At 37.2% G+C, this 24515-nt stretch overlaps 2 protein-coding genes across 2 annotated transcripts in view; one reads left to right on the forward strand and one right to left on the reverse strand.

The window, feature by feature from the left end:
* Positions 1 to 3338, forward strand: part of GLMN (glomulin, FKBP associated protein) — a 42773-nt gene extending 39435 nt beyond the window's left edge. Inside the window, exons 17-19 of the mRNA XM_082666273.1 lie at positions 1503 to 1614; positions 2411 to 2493; positions 2600 to 3338. Coding sequence (XP_082522399.1) covers positions 1503 to 1614; positions 2411 to 2493; positions 2600 to 2710 — 306 coding nt within the window. The 3' untranslated portion in view covers positions 2711 to 3338. The remainder of the gene's footprint in view (positions 1 to 1502; positions 1615 to 2410; positions 2494 to 2599) is intronic.
* A 727-nt stretch (positions 3339 to 4065) lies between these two features.
* Positions 4066 to 19749, reverse strand: LOC309827908 (protein SPO16 homolog; the record flags this gene model as incomplete). The annotated part of the gene is made up of 5 exons (XM_082662824.1): positions 4066 to 4200; positions 4879 to 4957; positions 5358 to 5526; positions 7006 to 7099; positions 19681 to 19749. 5 exons carry the CDS (start codon positions 19747 to 19749, stop codon positions 4066 to 4068), a joined length of 546 nt encoding a protein of 181 aa, XP_082518950.1.
* Positions 19750 to 24515: the final 4766 nt, after the last annotated feature.

Below are 24515 nucleotides of genomic sequence, written 5' to 3' on the forward strand. Positions count from 1 at the left end.
TACTGGTTGAAGTTTCTGCTGTACTAATGCGTAACCCACATTTCCATGTGAGGACAAGAAAACTTACAATTTCAATGGAAGTTTAAAAACATTAAAAAATGTTTTTTAAAGTATACAATTAAAACAGTTCATTGTTTAAAAATCAGGATAAATAAGCAAAAAGTAATAATCAGAATCTCACCATTTATTTTTGACATTATAGTGTATGCCCTTTTAGGCTTTATACCAGCAAATCTGTACATACTTCTTTTTTAAAAAAGATCATATTATATGAGTCATGCTGTAACCTTTTTTCCACTCACCAATATGTATTGAAGAACACTATTTTAACGGCTGTGTAGTTTTCCATTGTGTGGATATACAATTTACCCTGCTCCTGTTGTGAAAAATTGTCATTACTTACAACTTTTCACTACTTAAACGTATTTTTATAAACATCTCTTCAGTGGAATCATTATAACATACATATTTAATTCTTCCCCAGATTAAGTTCATAGATTCTGAGTGAAAAAGTATGCATATTTTTGAGGTTTTGGATTCTTGATAGTTCCTCTCAAGAACTCCACTTTTCCTAGCAATATAGGAATAATGAGAAAGGACAGATTTAAATTAAAAGGATATATGTGACAGTGAAATTATAAATTATTCAACACAGACATGTGTAGATTTTATTTTGGAGGGCTATATATGTTAAATGTTATATACTACCTGGATCAAAATAAGTTCATTACAAAATAGATTTTCATGTGATCCAGTTCTAGTTAAGGATAACTGGATTCCTAAGTTTCCCTTTTTTGCCTAAGGTACTTTCCTTTGTAATAAGTACCTGGAAACTTAGCAATACCAGTGAATTTTCTTTGTCTTCCTTCTTTTCTTTTTTTTTTAAAATTAAGACTTTATGATTCCCTTCTTGTAGTACTATAGGAGGAAATGCTCTTGGAATAAAAACCTCTAATACAAATGACAAAATAACCCTAAGCTGTCCTAGGTAGGTAAAATCTCCATGTATATTGGTCCCCAAGAAAGTCTGTATCAGCTTTGTGTTAGAAAAGTTTCCATCAATAGAGAAGAAGAATCCCCTGGAACTAGATATGTGACAGGAATATCATTTGAAAGATAAAGAGTTGAAGGGACTTATAAGGTAGAGTCATTGTGGGGATGGTTTATAAAAATAAAGAGAGATGTCTCAGACCGTGTGGATTATTTTCAAATAATTTTCTCATGGATAAAACTTCTAAGTTGCAGATCTCAAAACCAGGAGCTATCCAAATGGCACAGTAATGAGTGTATGAACAAGTTCATTTTTGTTTTGACTGGTATTTAGATAAAATAACTAGATGTAGTAATGAATGTATTATTAAACAGTCAACTCTACCTTGAAAGGCAAGGATCATGTCTTACTCATTTCTGTTTCTCCAACTGTCAGCACATGTTTAATACTAGTAGGCAATCAATACATCTTGAACCAAATAACTAATTGTTTCATTAATTCTTCCAAACAGACTGGATTATGGACAGAACTCGAAAAGATTGAGAATAATTTCTTAAAGCCACTCCATACAGGTCTTAATATGTCAAAAGCACATTATGAAGCAGAAATTAAAAATAGCCAAGGTTGGTAATGTGAAGTTTCATTTTCAGTTAGGTCTAAAAATTAGTCATATTTTTTTGAACTGTCATTTATATTCAAAATAAAGAACTTTATCTTGTACTTGTCTAACTTAGAGCAAACAGGGAACTGTGATAGCTAAGTCATTTTATTTATAATTAAAATGTTTCTTGGCAAATCTGTATGCCAGTTAACACTGAAATTGGGTTAACAAAGATTTAAACCAAACTGAAGCATATTCTGGTTTCAAACCTCAAGGTCTGATTAAGAATCTAATTGTATCACAAGTATTTCTGTTTGGATGTCATTGTACTTCCTTTAGTATTGTGGGGTCCATCCCCCACTTCACCCTCTACTCAGTACAAATTATGAAAAAGAATCTTAGATCCGGAATTACTTTTTAAAGTCAGCAATTCTATTATAATAATCTTGTGGTCTTTTCCATTTCACTATGGTGGTATTTCTGTAGGCATTACTAAAAATTTTGTCATTTTTAGTGTGACAGGTATATTTCTGATTTTATATTGAAGAAAAAAGTTTTAAAATTTTCATTCATCCTGTACATGCCAAAATACTATTCACCTAAACATTTATTCACATGTTGCAGAATTTTAATATTTTTGTTTGTTCATAGCTTGATTTTAGCATATCCTGAGCTATTAAACACTAAGGCTTAATTTACGCAAATAACTGGCATTTTTTAAGTTAGTAAATGATTAAAGTAGCTTATAAATTTATTATTGAAATCTGAGAGTTTTTTTTAATGATTAACTGTGACACGATTTTTTTTTTCTCTTACAGAAGTCCAGAAGTCTAAAGATCTTTGTTCTATAACTGTAGGTAGAGAAGAGATCCCGAATATGCCTCCTGAAATGCAGCTTAAGGTAGATACGAAATTTTCCTAAGCTACATACAGCTGAAGTCTTTTCTTTTTGCTTTGTTTTGCTTTAAAGGCAGCCTTAATAACACTAATTTTTCTTGGTATTGCAGGTCCTACATTCAGCTCTTTTCACATTTGATTTGATTGAAAGTGTTCTGGCTCGAGTAGAAGAACTCATTGAAATAAAAACAAAGTCTACCTCTGAGGAAAATATGGGATAAAGTGAAAGCTCCATCCCCTAAATAAAAACTAGAAATATACTATATTTTCCATTATGTTTATTTAATACCTTTATAAAAGCTTTTCTGTAAAACACACTGATAGAAAATAAATGTAGCTTTTCTCATTTATCCGTTTCAGCAATGACACATTATGGATCAGTAGTAGTGTTTGGTTTTAAAAAGATATCTACATGGTAAATAATGCCCATGTGTATTTTAAATACTACTATTGAAAATCCAATACAAATCAATAATTTTATATTATGACTTCATAAAATGTACTGGAATTGCCTTTATTCATTCATACAGTTGTAGTGAGTTTATAAAAATACTGATACACTTTGTGTTCCAGTTAGATGCTGTGTTACATTTTAGAACTCCTAGTATCAAACTGGCTATCACACCACTAAGAGCTAAGAGAGCTTAGAGAGAAATTTTGAGTTTGGACCAGCTGACTACTTCTCTTAATTTCCTTCTTTTTCCCTGCCTCAGGAGTCTTAGGGTGCAGAGTCCTATCAATCACCAGCTCTCCAGCAGTAGTTACAATGTGAAAGCATCTGTGAAGATTAATTTTAGAAATACTGGCTGGCTTGTATTATAAAAAAGTATATATGACTTTTCCTTTAACCTAAGGGGCTAATTAGAAAATGCTGTATATTTATTTGCAATTAAATATTTGTTCATCCAACTTAATTTGTATCATTAAGAAACTGCATCTGAGTTTTATAATATATGTACCAATTTTTTCTGAACTTTTTTTTTATATACCTCATTTTTTATTGCATTTTGCAGATACTGCATTTTCTTTTTTTTGGCTGCATTGGGTCTTCATTGCTGCGCATGGGCTTTCTCTAGTTGCAGGGAGTGGGGGCTGCTCTTCGTTGCGATGTGTGGGCTTCTCATTGTGGTGGCTTCTCTTGTTGCAGAGCACAGGGTCTGGGTGCACACAAGCTTCAGTAGTTGCAGCACGTGAGCTCAGCAGTTGTGGCACGTGAGCTCAGCAGTTGCGACACATGGGCCCTAGAGCGCACAGGCTTCAGTATTTGTGGTGCGTGGGCTCAGTAGTTGTGGCGTATGGGCTCTAGGGCGTGCGGGCTTCAGCAGTTGTGGCATGCAGGCTCAGTAGTTATGGCGCACGGGGTTAGTTGCTCCGTGGCATGTGGGATCCTCCTGGACCAGGGATTGAACCCGCGTACCCTGCATTGGCAGACGGTTGCCCAACCACTGTGCCACCAGGGAAGTCTCTTTTCTGAACATTATTAAAGGAAGTAACAGAACTCCTGAAAATAAAATCATTTTTAATTGTATGTATTTTATTTTAATATTCTTCCAAAAGAACATTTGTAATTGATAATTTAATTTGGGTTAAATGTATCACTACTCAGTTTTATCTTTTGAAGTGTTTTCCAAACTGGACTTTGCTCAATGATGTAAGCTTTAGTTGTTATCATTCTGTAGCAGATGCTATCTATGTGTGGTTTGGAGGTGATCTGGAAGAAGATATAAACATGCAATATTATTTGAGAAATAAGGTATTTTTACAGGGTCACATCATAAAATACCTAACATTATTTATTCAACAAGCATCAATCAGTATGGTGTATGGGTTATTAGAGTAATAGAAAAATACCTGATCTCTGTCTTTAAGAGATTTCAGATGTGCAAGCCAAAAAATAGAATACTATTAAGAATTGCTTCAATAGAGATCTGTTCCAAGTATAAGAGTAAGGAACACCTAACTCTGCCTGTGGGAGTTGGGAGCACACTTTACAGAGAAGAATAAGTATGAAAAGAAAGTGGATAACCAGTGAAGTTATAAAATAGTATGTATGCACTCTGACAGTTCATGACTACCAATATTTATACTTTAGAATTTGAAAGAAGATTTAAGTAACCAATAGGGCCAACACTGTATATATATGGCCAAATGCTCTTTTGGCCCTAAATGAGTGATCCTGGTAGTTGGTACTGGAAATAAATTGAGAAGACTTGAGAGGCTAAGTTCAGGCTTGGGAAAGAGTTGCATGTGTTGGAAATAGCAACTTCTCTGAGGGGAACAGAAGTAGAATATTTGTCAGTTCTACCGAAGAGGGTGTGCATTTTGAAGTCAAGAACCTTAAAGTGTATCAGTGTGTATGTATGTATGTCATTTTCCTCAGGTGACTTACCTTAGCTATGGTGCACATAAGATTAATAGCATTTATTGTGTTGTGTACTGGAAGTATCCGTAGGTTACTACCCAGGAATCTGGAAAAAAAAAATTCAAAAGTTAAATAGTTGATATGACTTACATCTGTTAAGTGGAAAGAAGAGACAAACGTCTTATTGTTTGTCATTTGTTTATTCATTCATGCCTGCCTTATTCCACAGAGGATTTGATATGGCTTTACAGCCAGAACTTAATTGACTAAGAAGTGTTCACTTCTGATTTAGTCTTGCTGGAGAATCCCATAAATCAGCATGCACTCTGAAACTTGTCACCCTGATTCACAGACTAGCTATTTGGCCTGCATTTTATTAAATAGGACAGGTTAACATTATAAAGTTTACCTTTTGGAAAAACATAATTCGCTTGCCTAATATAATTCAGAATCGAAGTAAATAAAATAATTTCAGGAAAATAGGTCTGTAGTGCTGTTGTCCATACCTCTGCTGAATCCTGAACATCAGTTTCCATTCCTCAGGCCCATGCAGGGCAGCAGACAGAACCAAAAAACTATTTCGGTGAATGTTAATAAACTTCTCAATTTTGGCTAGAAATGTTTCTTCAGCAGACATAAAGCATTTTTTAGCATCCATCAATAAAAATGCAACTCCTAGGAAAGGTGAGTGTAATATAAAATGTCACTTCGTCATACTGATAAAATTTTTTCTTGTAAACTCAGTAAAATCAACAAAAATAACTATAAGTAAAACATAGCTGTAAGTGTCCAGGCCCTAAACCCATAACAAATGGAAATTACCATAATGAAAGTTTTACATGACAAAATAATTAGGTAGTTCTTTGAAGTGCTCTGTATATAAAAGATTAAATATTTAAGGGAAAAACCCTTTCTTGGTCAGTAACCTTTTTTTTTTTTTTTTTTTTACTCTAAGGCACTGTCCACAATGAAAGTAATGCCTAATTTTAGTTACATGTTAATTTTTCATGTTATGATTTTTAAAAGCTGGAAATCAACTAAAGAAAAGTTGTTTTAAGCAAGCCTTTAGTTATTTCTTGGAGAATCTTTTATATCAGAACATAAACTATAAATTAAAACAGTAAGCAGATATCTAGGATCTCTGAAACAGTATCAGGCCTATAAGAATGGTCCAGAAGGGAAACAATCTACTTAGCTCTTTAAAAGATGAGGGGAGGACACAATCTGAGGAAAGCTACTATGTGATTATACTAATTGAATCAACCTGAGCTAAAAATTTATATAATATCTCTGAACCTAAATTTCTTCATCTGTAAGGTTGGAATAATAGTTCTTTGATAGGTTTGTTGAAAGGATTAAATAAGAGAATGCATATAGGGCTCTCTATTCAACCGGGAAAGATGAATTTGAGGTTGGGCCATTTTCAGCCTGGAGGTCTATTTCTAGGAGCTTTTGAAAGTGCCTGTCTTCCAAAATCTCTGCTAGAGTACAGGTCTGTTTGTAACCATCCTAATAAAATCCTTCACCTCCATGTTTTTTTTTTTTTATCACTTCTGTCATTTTCCAAGCACAAGTGGAGCTGCCTCCTTCCCATGTCCCTAGCTTTCTCATATCCTAATCTAATTCCTTCCTGTACTTTGCCCATGACTCACAGTTGTACAGTTTTATGATTTCAGAAACATTTGTCCCCATTTGTTTCCTTTAATTAGTATTTGTTTATATCAATATTATGTTCAGCAAACTCTTGTACAAAATTATGAAAAACATTCTTCTATATTGTTTTTGTATATGGATTTTGACCAATATCGTGATGTTGGCCTCTGTTAATATGGGTAATATTTTAAGTATTGACTGTTGCAGAGGGTGGCTTTGTTCTATTTTCAACTTCGTTCCAAAGCAAGTAGTTTGTACCATCCTCTACCAGACTCCACTGGTTCAGCTTTAGTTCAACAATTGTAATCTAAAAAGGAATATATTTTGTAATTGGCCATATGTACTGCTTTTGCAGCAGTAACAAAGTTTTATACATTTACCTCTCCCAAAAGGTAACACCTTAAGCTTATTACTTAGTTACTGAACTACCAAATTATTAGAATTTACACTTACTTATTTATTAAGAAACTTAAATCAAGGAAGTTAGCAAATATACTGTACCAGAAAGAGAAAATATAATTGATCCATTTTCCACTGAATCTGAATACCGAACCTTATGGCTTCGATTTTCTAGGGCGGTTGCAACTTCATAACTCTTAAAAAAATTTTCAGAAATACAAACTTAAGACATGTTTTAAAGAGTTTAATTAAAGCTAATCAAAAAATTAAAATAAGTTTAATAGCTTCTTTTATAACTATACCACTTACAGATTTGATCATCAACAGAGATACCAAATGTGCTCTCTATGGAGAAAAAAACTTTAAAAAAAGGTAAAAATATTTAGTTTTGAAACACACTGTGGTTTGGAAATGAGTTGTGTACTAGTTACGTTACTTAGGGAAGAAAATAAGGACAGTATTAAAGAATTAAACTATAAGAGCAAACACAGACTTCTCTTTGAAAACTTGAAGATGGATTCTGACATGCATTAATGTATAAATAGAAGGTGTATGGTGGTGTGTTTCTTAGATGGTTGACAGAACCATGAAGTGCCATACACAGTACCACAAGGAGACAACCAATTCTCCAATTCATGTTTACATTACAGTTACTTTTAGTATACTTTTCAAATGTTTTAAGCCTTAGGTGAGTTAGAAAACATGAAGACAGCAATAGGACTTTTGGTTTAAATACTAAGCATTTCAAAATTCATCTAATTTCCTATTCTACCCACGTAATTAGATATTACCCAAAGCACTAAAATAGACGTGGTTTATACTATTTATGAATTGGTTAAAACTCAAGCTTGTTAGTCTCCAAGTAGATAAAAATCCCTTATATAAACTTTATATTTAGCTTCAGAACATGTATATTTTAAGCATACTTAAATATATCTAGAATATCAAGTATTCTAGATATAGAATACTTGATTCCCTTCCTTCCTAAAAAGAGTATTTTATGGTACTCAAACAGATCCTGACCTAGAGTTCAATAAAGACTCTTCGCATGAGTTTTCTTCTGCTGTTTTAAAATTACACATTGAGTCCAGTGATGGCAGATTAAGTAATTTAGGCCAACCCTCCTGCTGAAGGCAACTAGAAAAGCTGGAAAGTTTAAAAAATCTTGAATGCATCAGAGAGTTAGCAGGATAGTGAAAACTTACAGGACCAAGACCTATACAGAAATTCAAAGATAAGAGATCAGCACTTAGGTGATTTTTTTTCCTGAGGGCATCTGTCAGTTCAGGAAGAGAGATCAGAGGCTGAACAGAGCTTTTGACAAAAGTAGAACAGCTCTCACAGGGGCTGCCGCCTAGCTTCAAACCATTTCAATCCTTAAAATTGTATTAAAGTGATACTGTATTACTAGTGCTCCCAAGTACCTTGCAGAAGCACTCCCTAGAGGGACCCTTCTCAATTAGGTCTCCTCATTTCAACTACAGAACAAAGAAAATTATCTGAATGATTATTTTCTCAATTCTCACATAACTAGTATCCTCTAAATGAACAGGAGATAAGCTTCTTTATTACATACAATAGAAGCCTTAGGGCTTGGGTTGCCAGATTAGCAAATAAAAAAATAGAACATCCAGTTAAATTTGAATTTCATATAAACAACATAATTTTTTGATGTAAGTATGTCCTGTGCAATATTTGGGATGAACTTACACTAAATTCATTGTTTATCTGAAACTCAGATTTAACTGAGTGTCCTGTATTTTATCTGGCAACCCTGCTTAGGACATTAGAGGTTTAATTCTCTCGCAGAATTAAGTTTTCTCTAGAGGAATGTAAAACTATTCTAGCCCTCAAATTATTTCCACAAACAATTTTTCAAATATAAATTCCAACACACAGTTAAAAATAATCAGACATTCAAAAACAAAATTACATGAAAGAGAACTATGAAAAACAACAGGTAATAGAAGCAGTCATAGGGGATACATATAGTAAAGATACCATGTATATACTTTAAAATAGCTGTTTACTATGTTCAAGGAGATGAAAGGCAAGGTTAAGAATTTTGGCAAAGAACCAGAAACTATATAAAAGGATGTAACAGATATGAGTCAGGAAAGTTTCATAAAATTTGAGGCAAATCTTTTTTTTTTTTGCGGTATGCGGGCCTCTCACTGTCGTGGCCTCTCCCGTTGCGGAGCACAGGCTCCGGACGCGCAGGCTCAGCGGCCATGGCTCACGGGACCAGCTGCTCCGCGGCATGTGGGATCTTCCTGGACCGGGGCACGAACCCGTGTCCCCTGCATTGGCAGGTAGACTCTTAATCACTGAGCCACACAGGGAAGTCCTTTATCCCTCGTTTTAAGCAGTGATTCTGAGGTGCCTTATTGTAGTTTTCTGCATGTTTCTTACTTTGGGGTTTTGTTGAACTTCTTGTAGACTTAATAATTTTCCTCAAATTTGGAAACTTTTCAACCATTTTATTTTTCAAAATTTTTTTGTGTGTGTGGTACGTGGGCCTCTCACTGTTGTGGCCTCTCCCATTGTGGAGCACAGGCTCCAGACGTGCAGGTTCAGCAGCCATGGCTCACGGGCCTAGCCGCTCCGCTGCATGTGGGATCTTCCTGGACCGGGGCACAAACCCGTGTCCCCTGCATCAGCAGGCAACTCTCAACCATTGCGCCACCAGGGAAGCCCGAGGCAAATCTTTTAAATGGAAAACAGTTTATTAAGCAGACAAGTGAAAGAAGAAGACAAATGTGAGAAGAACGTAGACAGAAAACATAGACAAAGGCATTCAGACCTGAAAGTATGATTCCTTTAAGTGTGTTAGTTGTGTATGAGTCAGTTAATTTGGAGACAGTGTTAGGAATAACTGATGGCAGATAATTAGGACCATGTATGCCACGCTGATGAATTTCAATTCTATCCTATCCAGGAGCCAACTAAGAGAAGTATAAAGAAAATAGAAGAAAATAGTAAAGTTAAAATTAGAAAGTACTGAATTACAAAAAAATAGGTAAGTTCAAGAGTTAAGTTTTCAACATAACAAGGAGCTAAGACTAGATTTTCCAAATTATGTTTCATTAAATATTAGTCCCATGAGATATTAAAAAATGTTCCTTATTCAAATAAGACTGGGAAACACTGAGGGAGACCTTCAAGATGGTGGAGGAGTGAGACATGGAGATCACCTTCCTCCCCACAAATACATCAGAAATATATCTACATGTGGAACAACTCCTACAGAACACCTACTGAACGCTGGCAGAAGACCTCAGACTTCCCAAAAGGCAAGAAACTCCCCATGTACCTGGGTGGGGCAAAAGAAAAAAGAAAAAGCAGAGACAAACGAATAAGGATGGGACCTGCACCACTGGGAGGGAGCTGTGAAGGAGGAAAAGTTTCCACACACTAGCAAGCCCCTTCGCGGGCAGAGACTGCGAGTGGCGGAGTGGGGAAGCTTCAGAGCCATGGAGAAAAGCGCAGCAACGGGGTGCAGAGGGCAAAGTGGAGAGATTCCCGCACAGAGGATCAGTGCTGACCAGAACTCACCAGCCCAAGAGGCTTGTCTGCTCACCCACCAGGGCGGGTGGGGGCTGGGAGCCGAGGCTCAGGCTTCTGAGGTCAGATCCGAGGGAGAGGACTGGGGTTGGCTGCGTGAACACAGCCTGAAGGGTGCTAGTGCGCCATAGCTAGCCGGGAGGGAGTCCGGGAAAAAGTCTGGAGCTGCCTAAGAGGCAAGAGACCATTGTTTCGGGGTGCACGAGGAGAGGGGATTCAGAGCACCACCTAAACAAGCTCCAAAAATGGGCGTGAGCCGCGGCTATCAGCGCGGATACCAGAGACAGGCATGAGATGCTAAGGCTGCTGCTGCAGCCACCAAGAAGCCTGTGTGCAAGCACAGGTCACTAGCTACACCTCCCCTCCAGCCACTGCCAGGCTGTGCAGCCCGCCACTGCCAGGGTCTTGTGATCCAGGGACAACTTCCCCTGGAGAACGAACGGCGCGCCACAGGCTGGTGCAATGTTATGACGGCCTCTGCCGCTGCAGGCTCACCTTGCATTCCGTACCCCTCCCTCCCCCCAGCCTGAGTGAGCCAGAGCCCCCGAATCAGCTGCTCCTTTAACACCATCCTGTCTGAGCGAAGAACAGACGCCCAGGCGACCTACACACAGAGGCGGGGCCAAATCCAAAGCTGAACCCCAGGAGCCGTGTGAACAAAGAAGAGAAAGGGAATCTCTCAGCAGTCTCAGGAGCAGCGGATTAAAGCTCCACAATCAACTTGATGTACCCTGCATCTGTGGAATACCTGACTAGACAACGAATCATCCCAAAATTGAGATGGTGGACTTCAGGGGCAATGATATATATATTTTTTTCCTTTTTCTCTTTTTGTGAGTGTGTATGTGTATGCTTCTTTGTGTGATTTTGTCTGTATAGCTTTGCTTTTACCATTTGTCCTACGGTTCTCTCTGTCCATTTATGGGTTTTTTTTGGTTTTATTTTTGGTTTTTTTTTTTAGCATAGCTTTTAGCACTTGTTATCATTGGTGGATTTGGTTTCTTGGTTTGGTTGCTTTCTTCTTTCTTTCTATTTTCTTTTCTTTTTACTATTATTTTTTAATTATTTAATTAATAATTTTTATTTTAATAACTTTATTATATTTTTCTTTCCTTCTTTTTTTCTCCCTTTTCTTCTGAGCCGTGTGGCTGACAGTCTTGGTGCTCCGGCTGGGTGTCAGGCCTGTGCCTGTGAGGTGTGAGAGCCAAGTAAAGGACACTGGTCCACCGCAGACCTCTTGGCTCCATGTAATATCAAACGGCGAGAGCTCTCCCAGAAATCTCCATCTAAACACTAAGACCCAGCTCCACTCAACGAGCAGGAAGCTACAGTGATGGACACCCTATGCCAGTCAACTAGCGAGACAGGAACACAACCCCACCCATTAGCAGAGAGGCTGCCTAAAATTATAATAAGGGCACAGACACCCCAAAACACACCACCGGACGTGGTCCTGCTCACCAGAAAGACAAGATCCAGCCTCTTCCTCCAGAACACAGGCACTAGTCGCCTGCACCAGGAAGGCTACACAACCCACTGAACCAACCTTACCCACTGGGGGCAGACACCAAAAACAATGGGAACCACAAACCTGCAGCCTGTGAAAAGGAGACCCCAAACACAGTAAGTTAAGCAAAATGAGAAGACAGAGAAACACACAGCAGACGAAGGAGCACGGTAAAAACCCACCAGACAAAAAAAATGAAGAGGAAATAGGCAGTCTACCCGACAAAGAATTCAGAGTAATGATAGTAAAGATGATCCAAAATCTTGGAAATAGAATGGAGAAAATACATGAATGTTCAACAAGGACAAAGAAGAACTGAAGAGCAAACAAACTATGATAAACAGCACAATAAATGAAATTAAAAATTCTCTAGAAGGAAGCAATAGTAGAATAACTGAGGAAGAAGAAAGGATAAGTTTCCTGGAAAATAAAATAGTGGAAATAACTACTGCAGAGAAGAATAAAGAAAAAAGAATGAAAAGAATTGAGGACAGTCTCAGAGACTTCTTGGACATTAAACACAACAACATTCGAATTATAGGGGTCCCAGAAGAAGAAGAGAAAAAGAAAGGGACTGAGAAAATATTTCAAGAGATTATAGTTGAAAACTCCGCTAATATGGGAAAGGAAATAGTCAATCAAGTCCAGGAAGTACAGAGAGGATAAATCCAAGGAGAAACATGCCAAGGCACATATTAATCAACCTATCAAAAATTAAATACAAAGAAAACATATTAAAATCAGCAAGGGAAAAACAACAAATAATATGCAAGGGAAGCCCCACAAGGTTAACAGCTGAGCTTTCAGCAGAAACTCTGCAAGCCAGAAGGGAGTGGCAGGACATATTGAAAGTGATGAAAGGGAAAAACTTACAACCAAGATTACTCTACCCAGCAAGGATCTCATTCAGATTTGATGGAGAAATTAAAAACTTTACAGACAAGCAAAAGCTAAGAGAATTCAGCACCACCAAATCAGCTTTATAACAAATGCTAAAGGAACTTCTCTAGGCAGGAAACACAAGAGAAGGAAAAGACCTATAATAACAAACCCAAAACAATTAAGAAAATGGTAATAGGAACATACATATCGATAATTGCCTTAAATGTAAATGGATTAAATGCTCCAACCAAAAGACGTAGACTGGCTGAATGGATACAAAAACAAAACCCGTATACATACTGTCTACAAGAGACACACTTCAGACCTAGGGACACATACAGACTGAAAGTGAGGGGATGGAAAAAGACATTCCATGCAAATGGAAATCAAAAGAAAGCTGGAGTAGCAATTCTCATATCAGACAAAATAGACTTTAAAATAAAGACTATTACATGAGACAAAGAAGAATACTACATAATGATCAAGGGATCAATCCAAGAAGAAGATACAACAATTGTAAATATTTATGCACCCAACATAGGAGCACCTCAATACATAAGGCAAATGCTAACAGCCATAAAAGGGGAAATCGACAGTAACACAATCATTGTAGGGGACTTTAACACCCCACTTTCACCAATGGACAGATCATCCAAAACGAAAATAAATAAGGAAACACAAGCTTTAAAGGATACATTAAACAAGATGGACCTAATTGATATTTATAGAACATTCCATCCAAAAACAACAGAATACACTTTCTTCTCAAGTACTCATGGAACATTCTCCAGGATAGATCATATCTTGGGTCACAAATTAAGCCTTGGTAAATTTAAGAAAATTGAAAACATATCAAGTATCTTTTCTGACCACAATGCTATGAGACTAGATATCAATTACAGGAAAAAATCTCTAAAAAGTACAAATACATGGAGGCTAAACAATACACTGCTTAATAACCAAGAGATCACTGAAGAAATCAAAGATGAAATCAAAAAGTACCTAGAAACAAATGACAATGAAAACACGATGACCCAAAACCTATGGGATGCAGCAAAAGCAGTTCTAAGAGGGACGTTTATAGCAACACAATCCTACCTTATGAAACAAGAAACATCTCAAATAAACAACATAACCTTACACCTAAAGCAATCAGAGAACGAAGAACAAAAAAGCTCCCAAAGTTGGCAGAAGGAAAGCAATCGTAAAGATCAGATCAGAAATAAATGAAAAAGAAATGAAGGAAACAATAGCAAAGATTAATAAAACTAAAAACTGGTTCTTGGAGAAGATAAACAAAATTGATAAACCATTAGCCAGACTCATCAAGAAAAAAAAGGAGAAGACTCAAACAGACTCAAATAGAATTAGAAATAAAAAAAGAGAAGTAACAACTGACAGTGCAGAAATACAAAGATCATGAGAGATTACTACAAGCAACTATATGCCAATAAAATGGACAACTTGGAAGAAATAGACAAATTCGTAGAAAAGCAGAACTTCTGAGACTGAACCAGGAAGAAAGAGAAAATATAAACAGACCAATCACAAGCACTGAAATTGAGACATGATTAAAAATCTTCCAGCAAAGAAAAGCCCAGGACCTGATGGATTCTCAGGCAAATTCTATCAAACATTTAGAGAAGAGCTAACACCTATGCTTCTCAAACTCTTCCAAACTATAGCAGAGGGAGGAACACTCCCAAACTCATTCTACGAGGGCACCCGCACTCTGATACCAAAACCAGATGATGTCACAAAGAAAGGAAACTACAGGCCAACATCACTGATGAACATAGATGCAAAATCCTCAATAAAATACTAGGAAACAGAATCCAACAGCACATTAAAAGGACCATACACCATGATCAAGTGGGGTTTATCCCAGGAATGCAAGGATTCTTCAATATACACAAATCAATCAATGTGATACACCATATTAACAAATTGAAGGATAAAAACCATAGGATCATCTCAATAGATGCAGAAAAAGCCTTTGACAAAATTCAACACCCATTTATGATAAAAACCCTCCAGAAAATAGGCATAGAGGGAACTTACTGCAACAGAATAGAGGCCATATATGACAAACCCACAGCCAATATCGTTTTCAATGGTGAAAACCTGAAACCATTTCCACCAAGATCAGGAACAAGACAAGGATGTCCACTCTCACCACTATTATTCAACATAGTTTTGGAAGTTTTAGCCAGAGCAATCTTGAGAAAGAAAAATGGAGCTGGAGGAATCAGGCTCCCTGACTTCAGACTATACTACAAAGCTACAGTATTCAAGACAGTATGGTACTGGCACAAAAACAGAAATATAGATCAATGGAACAGGATAGCCCAGAGATAAACCCACACACCTATGGTCACCTTATCTTTGATAAAGGAGGCAAGAATATACAATGGAGAAAAGACAGCCTCTTCAATAAGTCGTGCTGAGAAAACTGGACAACTACATGTAAAAGAATGAAATTAGAACACTCCCTAGCACCATACACAAAACTAAATTCAAAATGGATTAAAAACCTAAATGTAAGGCCAGAAACTATAAAACTCTTAGAGGAAAACATAGGCAGAACACTCTATGACATAAATCACAGTAAGATCCTTTTTGACCCACCTCCTAGAGAAACTGAAATAAAAACAAAAATAAACAAATGGGACCTAATGAAACTTAAAAGCTTTTGCACAGGGCTTCCCTGGTGGCGCAGTGGTTGAGAGTCCGCCTGCCGATGCAGGGGACACGGGTTTGTGTCCCGGTCCAGGATGATCCCACATGCTGCGGAGCAGCTGGGCCCGTGAGCCATGGCCACTGAGCCTGCGCATCTGGAGCCTGTGTTCCTCAACGGGAGAGGCCACAACAGTGAGAGGCCCGTGTACCGCAAAAAAAAAAAAAAAAAAAAAAGCTTTTGCACAGGAAAGGAAACCATAAACAAGACGAAAAGACAACCCTCAGAATGGGAGAAAATATTTGCAAACGAAGCAACTGACAAAGGATTAATCTCCAAAATGTACAAACAGCTTATGCAGCTCAATATCCAAAAAACAAAAAAAAAATCCAAAAATGGGCAGAAAACCTAAATAGACATTTCTCCAGAGAAGATATACAGATTGCCAACAAACACATGAACGCATGCTCAACGTCACTAATCATTAGACAAATGCACATCAAAACTACAATGAGGTATCCCCTCATACCAGTCAGAACGGCCATCATCAAAAGATCTACAAACAATAAATGCTGGAGAGGGTGTGGAGAAAAGGGAACCCTCTTGCACTGTTGGTGGGAATGTAAATTGATGCAGCCACTATGGAGAACAGTATGGAGGTTCCTTAAAAAACTAAAAATAGAGCTACCATATAACCCAGCAATCCCACTACTGGGCATATACCCTGAAAAAACCACAATTCAAAAAGAGTCATGTACCACAATGTTCACTGCAGCTCTATTTACAATCGCCAGGACATGGAAGCAACCTAAATGTCCACCGACAGATGAATGGATAAAGAAGATGTGGCACATGTATGCAATGGAATATTATTCAGCCATAAAAAGAAACGAAAGTGAGTTATTTGTAGTGAGGTGGATGGACCTAGAGTCTGTCATACAGAGTGAGGTAAGTCAGAAAGAGAAAAACAAATACTGTATGCTAACATATATGTATGGAATCTAAAATATATATATATATTCTGAAGAACCTAGGGGCAGGACAGGAATAAAGACGTAGACGTAGAGAATGGATTTGAGGACATGGGGAAGGGGAAGCTGAGATGAAGTGAAGGAGTGGCACTGACATATATACACTACCAAATGTCAAATAGATAGCTAGTGGGAAGCAGCCGCATAGCACAGGGAGATCAGCTCGGTGATTTGTGACCACCTAGAGGGGTGGGGTAGGGACAGTGGGAGGGAGAGGCAAGAGGGAAGGGATATGGGGATATATGTATAGCTGATTCACTTTGTTATATAGCAGCAACTAACACAACAATGTAAAGCAATTATACTCCAATGAAGATATTAAAAAAAAAGTTAAAACAAAACAAAACAAACAAAAGAAAAAACAACAGAATCCAGTGAATATATTTTCAGTACACTGAGAGAAAATATCTGTAAATCTAGTGGAAAATATCTTTCAACTTGGAGCAACTTGAACTCTTATACATTGCTGATGGGAATATAAAACCATAATCCCTGCATTTAGTTTTAGTATAGCTATATAGTTAAATGGATTCAGTGTTCATTTGTAGTGAACTTTGAAAAACAGTTTGTAATCTCTTATAAACATACACTCATCATACGACCCAGCAGTTCCATTATTAGGTATTTATAAGAGAAATTCAAACACGTCTTAACAGAGACATACATGAATGTTCAGAGCAGCTTAATTCATAATAGCCAAAAACTGGAAACAAACCAAATATCTATTAGTGAATAGATACACTGGCATACACTCATACAACACACTACTACCCAGCAAAGAAAAGATAACAAATTATTGTTATATGTAACAACATGGATGAATCTCAAAAGCATTATGCTTAATGCAAGAAGCCAGACACAAGAGTACAAACTGTATCATTCCATTTATATGAAGTTCTACAACAGGCAAAACTAGTTATAGTGATAAATCAGACCAATGGTTGCTTGAGGTGGGGAACTGGAAAAGGACTGACTACAAAAGGGCATGAAGGAACTTTCTGGAGTGATGAAAATGTTCTATATATTTTGATTGGGGTGACGGTTACACAGGTATACACATTTGTCAAAATTCATTAAGCTGTACATTTAAAATGTGTGTATTTTATTGTATGTAAGTTGTCCCTGAATTTAAGTGATTTTTAAAACATCTTGCAAGATCAAGGGGAAGACAAAAATATAGTTGATCCTTGTACAACACAGGTTTGAAATGTGTGGATCCACTTCTATGTGGATTTTTTTCTATAAATACAGGTACTATACAATCTGAGGTTGGTTGAATCCTCGCATGCAGAACTGCTGATACAGTGGGCCAAATGTAAAGTTAAACGTGAAGTTTTGAGGGAGGGAGTGAGGGAGTCACTGCCTATAACCCCACGTTGTTCAAGGGTCAACTGTATTTGGATACTAACAAAAACTGAGAGGATCCTCATTTAGATAATTTCTAAATTATATTCTTCAGATAAAAAATAAAATGATCCAAAATGGAAGGTCTGAGCCAAAAGAAGAAAAGAAGAGCAAAGAAAGTAACAAAGACATGAGTAAATCTAAACAAATGCTAACTTTAGAAAATAATAGCACTTTGTTGAGTTAAAAAATTGATAGAATTAAACCGTATATGATAACAAGATATAATACAGAAAAGGGTGATTGGAATTAGTGTTCTAAGATTTGTTTGTCATTTAAGAGGAAGATAAAAATAATTATTTACTTTGGATTTTGTGGGGCTAAGTATACATGTTAAATTTTCTAGGGTAACTATTAAAAAACATAAATAGAGCTGTTTAAAGCCAGCTAAGAAAAAAACTATTCAAAGCTAGTTGAGAAAAAATTACCTCAAAGCTAGTTAAGAAACTAGCTAGTTTCAAAGCTAGTTAAGAAAAAAATGAGAAAAAATTACCAATCAATACAAAAGGAAGCAAAAAAGAAGAGAAAAAAGAAACAGAGAAAAGGTGGGACTTCCTTGGTGGTCCAGTGGTTAAGAATCCACCTTCCAATGCAGGCGACACAGGTTCGATCCCTGGTTGGGGAACTAAGATCCCACATGCCACAGGGCAACTAAACCTGTGTGCTCTAGAGCCTTGCACACCACAACTACTGAGCCTGCACACTCTGGAGCCCACACGCCACAACTAGAAAGAAGCCCGCGTGCCACAATGAAGAGCCTGCGCACCACAATGAAAGATCCTGCATGCTGCAACGAAGATCCCACATGCCCGCAACTAAGACTCAACACAACCAAATAAATAAAAAAATAAATAAATAATAAGAAAAGAAAAGGTGGGACAAAAAGGAAAGAAAAAAGAAAAGAAAGCACAAAACAAGCACATTAGCATGGGTTGCTGTCTCCCTCTCTCAAAATCAGTCTGGAAAAGCTAAAGAAACAAGAGAGAAATATGGATTCCAGAAACCTAACAAAAAGAAGCATGAAAAATTCCAATGAACCTTGAGGCTGTCTTAAATGGGTATTTGGTATGGTGCTAGATGGCTAAAGCCAACAGAGCAAAGTGCAGCTTGAGGCAGCAGTGAATGGATAGGGTGAATAAAACACATCGTATTCAGAGTCTTATTCTAGCCTCTCTCTTTACCATAGAATAATCATTTCTTGCCCCTTCATTCTAGACATTAGGTGGTGTCCATAAGATAAACATCAGGGCAATGGAGAAATCCTGTTGGCTGAGGAGTTAAAAACAGTTGTGGACTGACCAACTGCCCTCAGGCATTCAACTCCCATTCCCTCCCCATCCAAACTGTAGGGAGACAGCCTCCTCCCAAGGCCACTAAGTCTAGACAGATCAGTTTCTGTTGTTTACCTTTCAAAAAACCTTAAGTAATATATATGTGCATATGCATTGTTTCTGTAATCACTTAACATCTCTATTAGAATACGCTTAGTGAGAAAAAAAAAAAAGGAACTTAGAAAATTTCCAACCTTCAAATATTTAGAGAAGTAGGAAAATGGATGCAGGGACATTCATAATTTGTCTTTAAAACACATTTTAGATTATGTACTTGCCGATTCACACAACTTTGGATAATCAAGCTAAAGATATTTAAAAATATTGTTCTATTGCTTTTCATTTTAAATTCAAGATCAATGGCCCAAATGCCTCTTTTACCTTAAGCGATGAGCTAATAATAATGGTGGTTGTCCATTTAATTTTTTCTTTTCCATCACTTTCAGCCATCTCTCTGTATCAAACCAGCTTCTAGTGGTGCCAACAATCTGAGAAAAATAAGAACAAAAAGAACACATAGAAATGTTTGCTTGATGAATGAGTAAATTACAGAAAGAAATAAAATTAGGGTAATGGAGACATTCTAAAGAATATTTGAAAGTCAAAATTTGACACTGATGGGACTTCCCTGGTGGTCCAGTGGTTAAGACTCTGCACTCGCAATGCAGGGGGCCTGGGTTCCATCCCTGGTCTGGGAACTAGATCCTGCATGCCGCAACTAAGAGTCTGCATGCCGCAACTAAGGAGCCTGCATGCGGCAATGAAGATTCCGCACGTGGCAACGAAGATCCCATGTGCCACAACTAAGATCTGGTGCAGCCAAATAAATAAATAAATATATATTTTTTTAAATTGGGACTTCCCTTGTGTCACAGTGGTTCAGAATCCGCCTGTCAATGCTGGGGACATGGGTTTGATCCCTGGTCTGGGAAGATCCCACATACCACGGAGCAACTAAGCCTGTGCACCACAACTACTGAGCCTACGCTCTAGAGCCCATGCACCACAACTACTGAAGCCTGCATGCCCTAGAGCCCGCACGCTGCAACTACTGAGCCCATGCACCACAACTACTGACGCCCGTGCGCCTAAAGCCCGTGCTCCACAACAAGAGAAGCCACTGCAATGAGAAGCCTGCGCACTCTAACAGAGTAGCCCCCACTTGCTGCAACTAGAGGAAGCCTGCGCACAGTAACAAAGACCCAACACAGCCAAAAAAAAAAAAAAATTAACACTGAAAAAATATCTGTCTTGTTATACATTAAGCTCATTCAATATTATGCTTCCTATTAAGAATTATTAAAAGCAATGGTTCCCATTTCAGAGCATTAACTTAAAGAAGGAAGACCCAGCATTTCCATGAAGTCTTCTCTAATGATATTTCAATTTTTGATCTTCTTCCAAACTAGTCCACAGTAGACAGTTTATAAACATTTTGTTATTTGATTTAATTGGCATCCACAAACCAGGCTTTTCCTTCCAGCAGAGGCAGTTTGTGGCAACAAGAGGAGAGAGAGGAAACTGAAGTGATTCAAACTTGATAATAAAATTAAAGGCTGCTCAGAGTAGAGACATAACTATCACAAAACAAAAGGTCAGTTAGAAATGGAATGAGAATGTGTATACACACATATTTAAATATATATATCTTATGAGGAATGCTCAAAGGAAAACACAAGAAATTTCACACTGAACTTCAGTTTGGGCTGGATTTTGAGCAACAAATGTGAAAAGGAAAAGAAAGTATTTATATAATTTTACACTTTAGGAAATTCAGGCTGAGAGAGGATGGTGGCAAAGGTCATATACACCTACAGAGTGAAAATGAATGGGTTCACTTTGGGCAGAATGGACATGTTAACAGTATTAAGTTTTCCAATCCATGGACACAAGATGTCTTTCCATTTATTTGTGTCTTCTTTCATCCAAGTTTTGTAGTTTTCAGTGTACAAGTCTTTCACCTCCTTAGGTAAATGTATTCCTAAGTATTTTATTCTTTTTGGTGCTCTTGTAAATGGGATTATTTTCCTAATTTCCTTTTCATATAGTTTGCTGTTCCTATATAGAAATGCAACTGATTTTTATATGTTGATTTTGTATCCTGCAACTTTGTTGAATTGATATATTTGTTCTAACAGTTTTTTTATAGGATCATGTCATCTGCAAACAGGGACAGTTTTACCTCTTTCTTTCCAGTTTGGATGCCTTTTATTTCTTTTTCTTGCCTAACTGATCTGGCCAGGACTTCTGGTACTATGCTGAATAGAAACAGTGAAAGTGGGCACATCTGCCTTGTTCCTGATCTTAGAGGAAAATTTTTCACTTTTTCACATTTGAGTATGATATTAGCTGTGGGCTTGTCATATATGGCCTTTATTATATCGGGTAATTTTCTTTTATGAGTGAATAAGCTCTAGAGATCTGCTGTACAACATTGTACCTATAGTCAACAATAATATATACTTAAAATTTATTAAAAGGGTAGATCTATATTTCTTTCCACAATAAAAGAAAAAGAAAAAAAGTGAATGAGTCCAATGTTAGATCTATTCCTTTTTCCTCTTCCTTTTTCATTAATACCATGTTTATTACCTCTTGCCTGAGCTACTATATTTACCTCCTAACTGGTCTTGCCTCCTTTCAAATCTATTCTACAAACTCTTCCCAAATAATTTTCCTAAAACTTAATTTATAACTAGATTACTCTTCTTTTTTTAAAAATTTATGTATTTTTGGCTGCATTGGGTCTTCGTTGCTGCGCGTGGGCTTTCTCTAGTTGCAGCGAGCAGGAGCTACTCTTCGCTGTGGTGTGCGGGCTTCTCATTGCGGTGGCTTCTCTTGTTGCAGAGCACGGGCTCTAGGCATGTGGGCTTCAGTAGTTGTGGCACACGGGCTTAGTTGCTCCACTGCATGTGGGATCTTCCTGGACCAGGGCTCAAACCCATGTTGCCTGCATTGGCAGGCAGATTCTTAACCACTGTACCACCAGGGAAGCCCATAGATTACTGTTCTGTTCAGAAAACTTTAATGGCTCCCTAAGGCTTAAGAAATCAAATCCAAATTCTTTAGCCTAGTATTCAAGCTCCTCTCCCCAAAGACTGATGCCACGTTTCCTTTCCAGAATTACTTCCCACTAACATGGGCAGCTTCACTGACATGCAATCTGTGGAGTCACACAAGGCTCCACACTTAAAAGGATCCTGTACTTGTCTTATTGCTACTATCCCCTATTGCTGTCTTGAAAATGTTAATTTTTAAACAAGAGATCTTATGTTTTCATTTCACACTGGCCCTGCAAATTATATAGTCAGTCCTGCCCATTATACCAAAGAAACCCTATACTTTCTCACCTCACTACCATGCCATACTATTTTCTTCCATCTGAAACAACCACCCTGATCTCTGCCTGCCAAAATTCTACTTACCTTTTAAATACTCACTTTATTTACATCACACTCAAAATGATAAATTACATGCAAATTAAGACCACAAGGAGATATCATTTTGTACGCATGACAGCCTTCTTAATTAGGGTTCTGGGATATGAAGCTCTAATGCCCTAAGACAGGGGTCAGCAAGCTTTCTTGTAAAAGGCTGGAGAGTAAATATTTTAGACTTTGTGGGCCATACAGTCTCTGTTGCAGTGACTCAACTCTGCAATTGTAGTGTGAAAGCAGCTACAGATAATAAGTAAACAAATGAACATGGCTGTATTTCTTAAAACTTTATTTATGGACACTAAGATATAAATTTAATATAATGTTCATGTGTCACAAGTATTATTTTTCTTTGATTTTTTTCCAGTCACTTGAACTAGAACTATTCTTGGCTCCAAGTGTGGAGGGCCAGATTTGGCTCATGGGCCGTAGTGTGCCAAGCCCTCCCTAAGACATCCATGATATGACTTTACTTTTCTTCTGTACATCTAGAATGGTGCTAGTCACCTACCAACTTTGGTAGAATTGAGAAAATAATCACTCAAACCATGTTCTACAGGTTTAATTCTCTCATAGAACCCCTGTTGAGAATAGCTGCATTAGAATGACAAAACTTAGAATTAAAAAAAAAAAAAACTAAGGATAAGGATATGAAGCAACAAGAACTCTTATACATGGGTAGAGTGCAAATTGATATAACCATTTTGGAAGATGATTAGGCATCATTGGGGTAGATAATCTGTGAGGGGCCTTTAGTGTCTGCATGTTTTTGCTGGGTATGTAAATATAAGCCCCTGATTACTCTTTATCCGGGCCATTTTTCACTTGCAATAAACATTGAGGAATGAGGCAAGCAGGCTTGTTACTACTAATTAACAAGTGTTCTTCCCTTCAGTGTTCCTCTCTGTTAACATAACCAATTGAATGTATATTCACCTAGGTTTACTTATGTTATTCCCACACCCCTGCGGAATTTGGGGGCCAGAGGAACGAACAAGAACCTGAAACTTTGGTTACTGCTTCTGCCACAAAATTTTAAAAATCTTTTGTTTCTGATCCAGGCATCTTTTATCTTCTGCCAGCATTAATAAAACGGTAATAGGTTAGCTTGTTAGGTTGCAAGTAGAGTAAAAAGACCTTTCACAGTTCTTGACAGGCATTATCTATTAAAGTTGAAAATACACATAAATTATAACCCAGCAATTCCAATCCTAAATATATACTCAAAAGAAATGCATGCAATGTGTACTAGGAGACTTGTATAAGAATGTTCATAGAAGCATTTTTTTTTACTTTATTCCTCATACTTTTGTTTAAATTTTTTTAAAATAAATTTATTTATTTAATTTATTTATTTTTGGCTTCGTTGGGTCTTTGTTGCTGCGCATGGGCTTTCTCTAGTTGCAGCGAGCAGGGCCTACTCCTCGTTGTGGTGCACGGGCTTCTCATTGCAGTGTAATACAATGTGCAGTGGAATGTGAAGTAGAATCTCAAGTTTTCTGTAAATCTAAAACTGTTCTAAAAAATAAAGTTTATTTAAAAAAAAATCCTACCTCTCCTTCAAGGCCCATTAGAAATTCTGCCTCCTGCAAGAAACTATCTCTGTCTCCCACAAACTAAATGAGACCTCTCCTTCCTCAGAATCCACCTTACAACACCTGTTAAGCACTTCTCATATTTTGCCCCATAAAATTATTTATAAACGTAGTTCATTTCCCCTAGATCATAATCTCCTTAATGTCAACCAAATTTATAATCTCCATGTTACTTAATACAAAA

Source organism: Grampus griseus (genome assembly GCF_964374135.1).
Source record: "Grampus griseus genome assembly, chromosome: 1".
Classification (NCBI taxonomy): domain Eukaryota; kingdom Metazoa; phylum Chordata; class Mammalia; order Artiodactyla; family Delphinidae; genus Grampus; species Grampus griseus.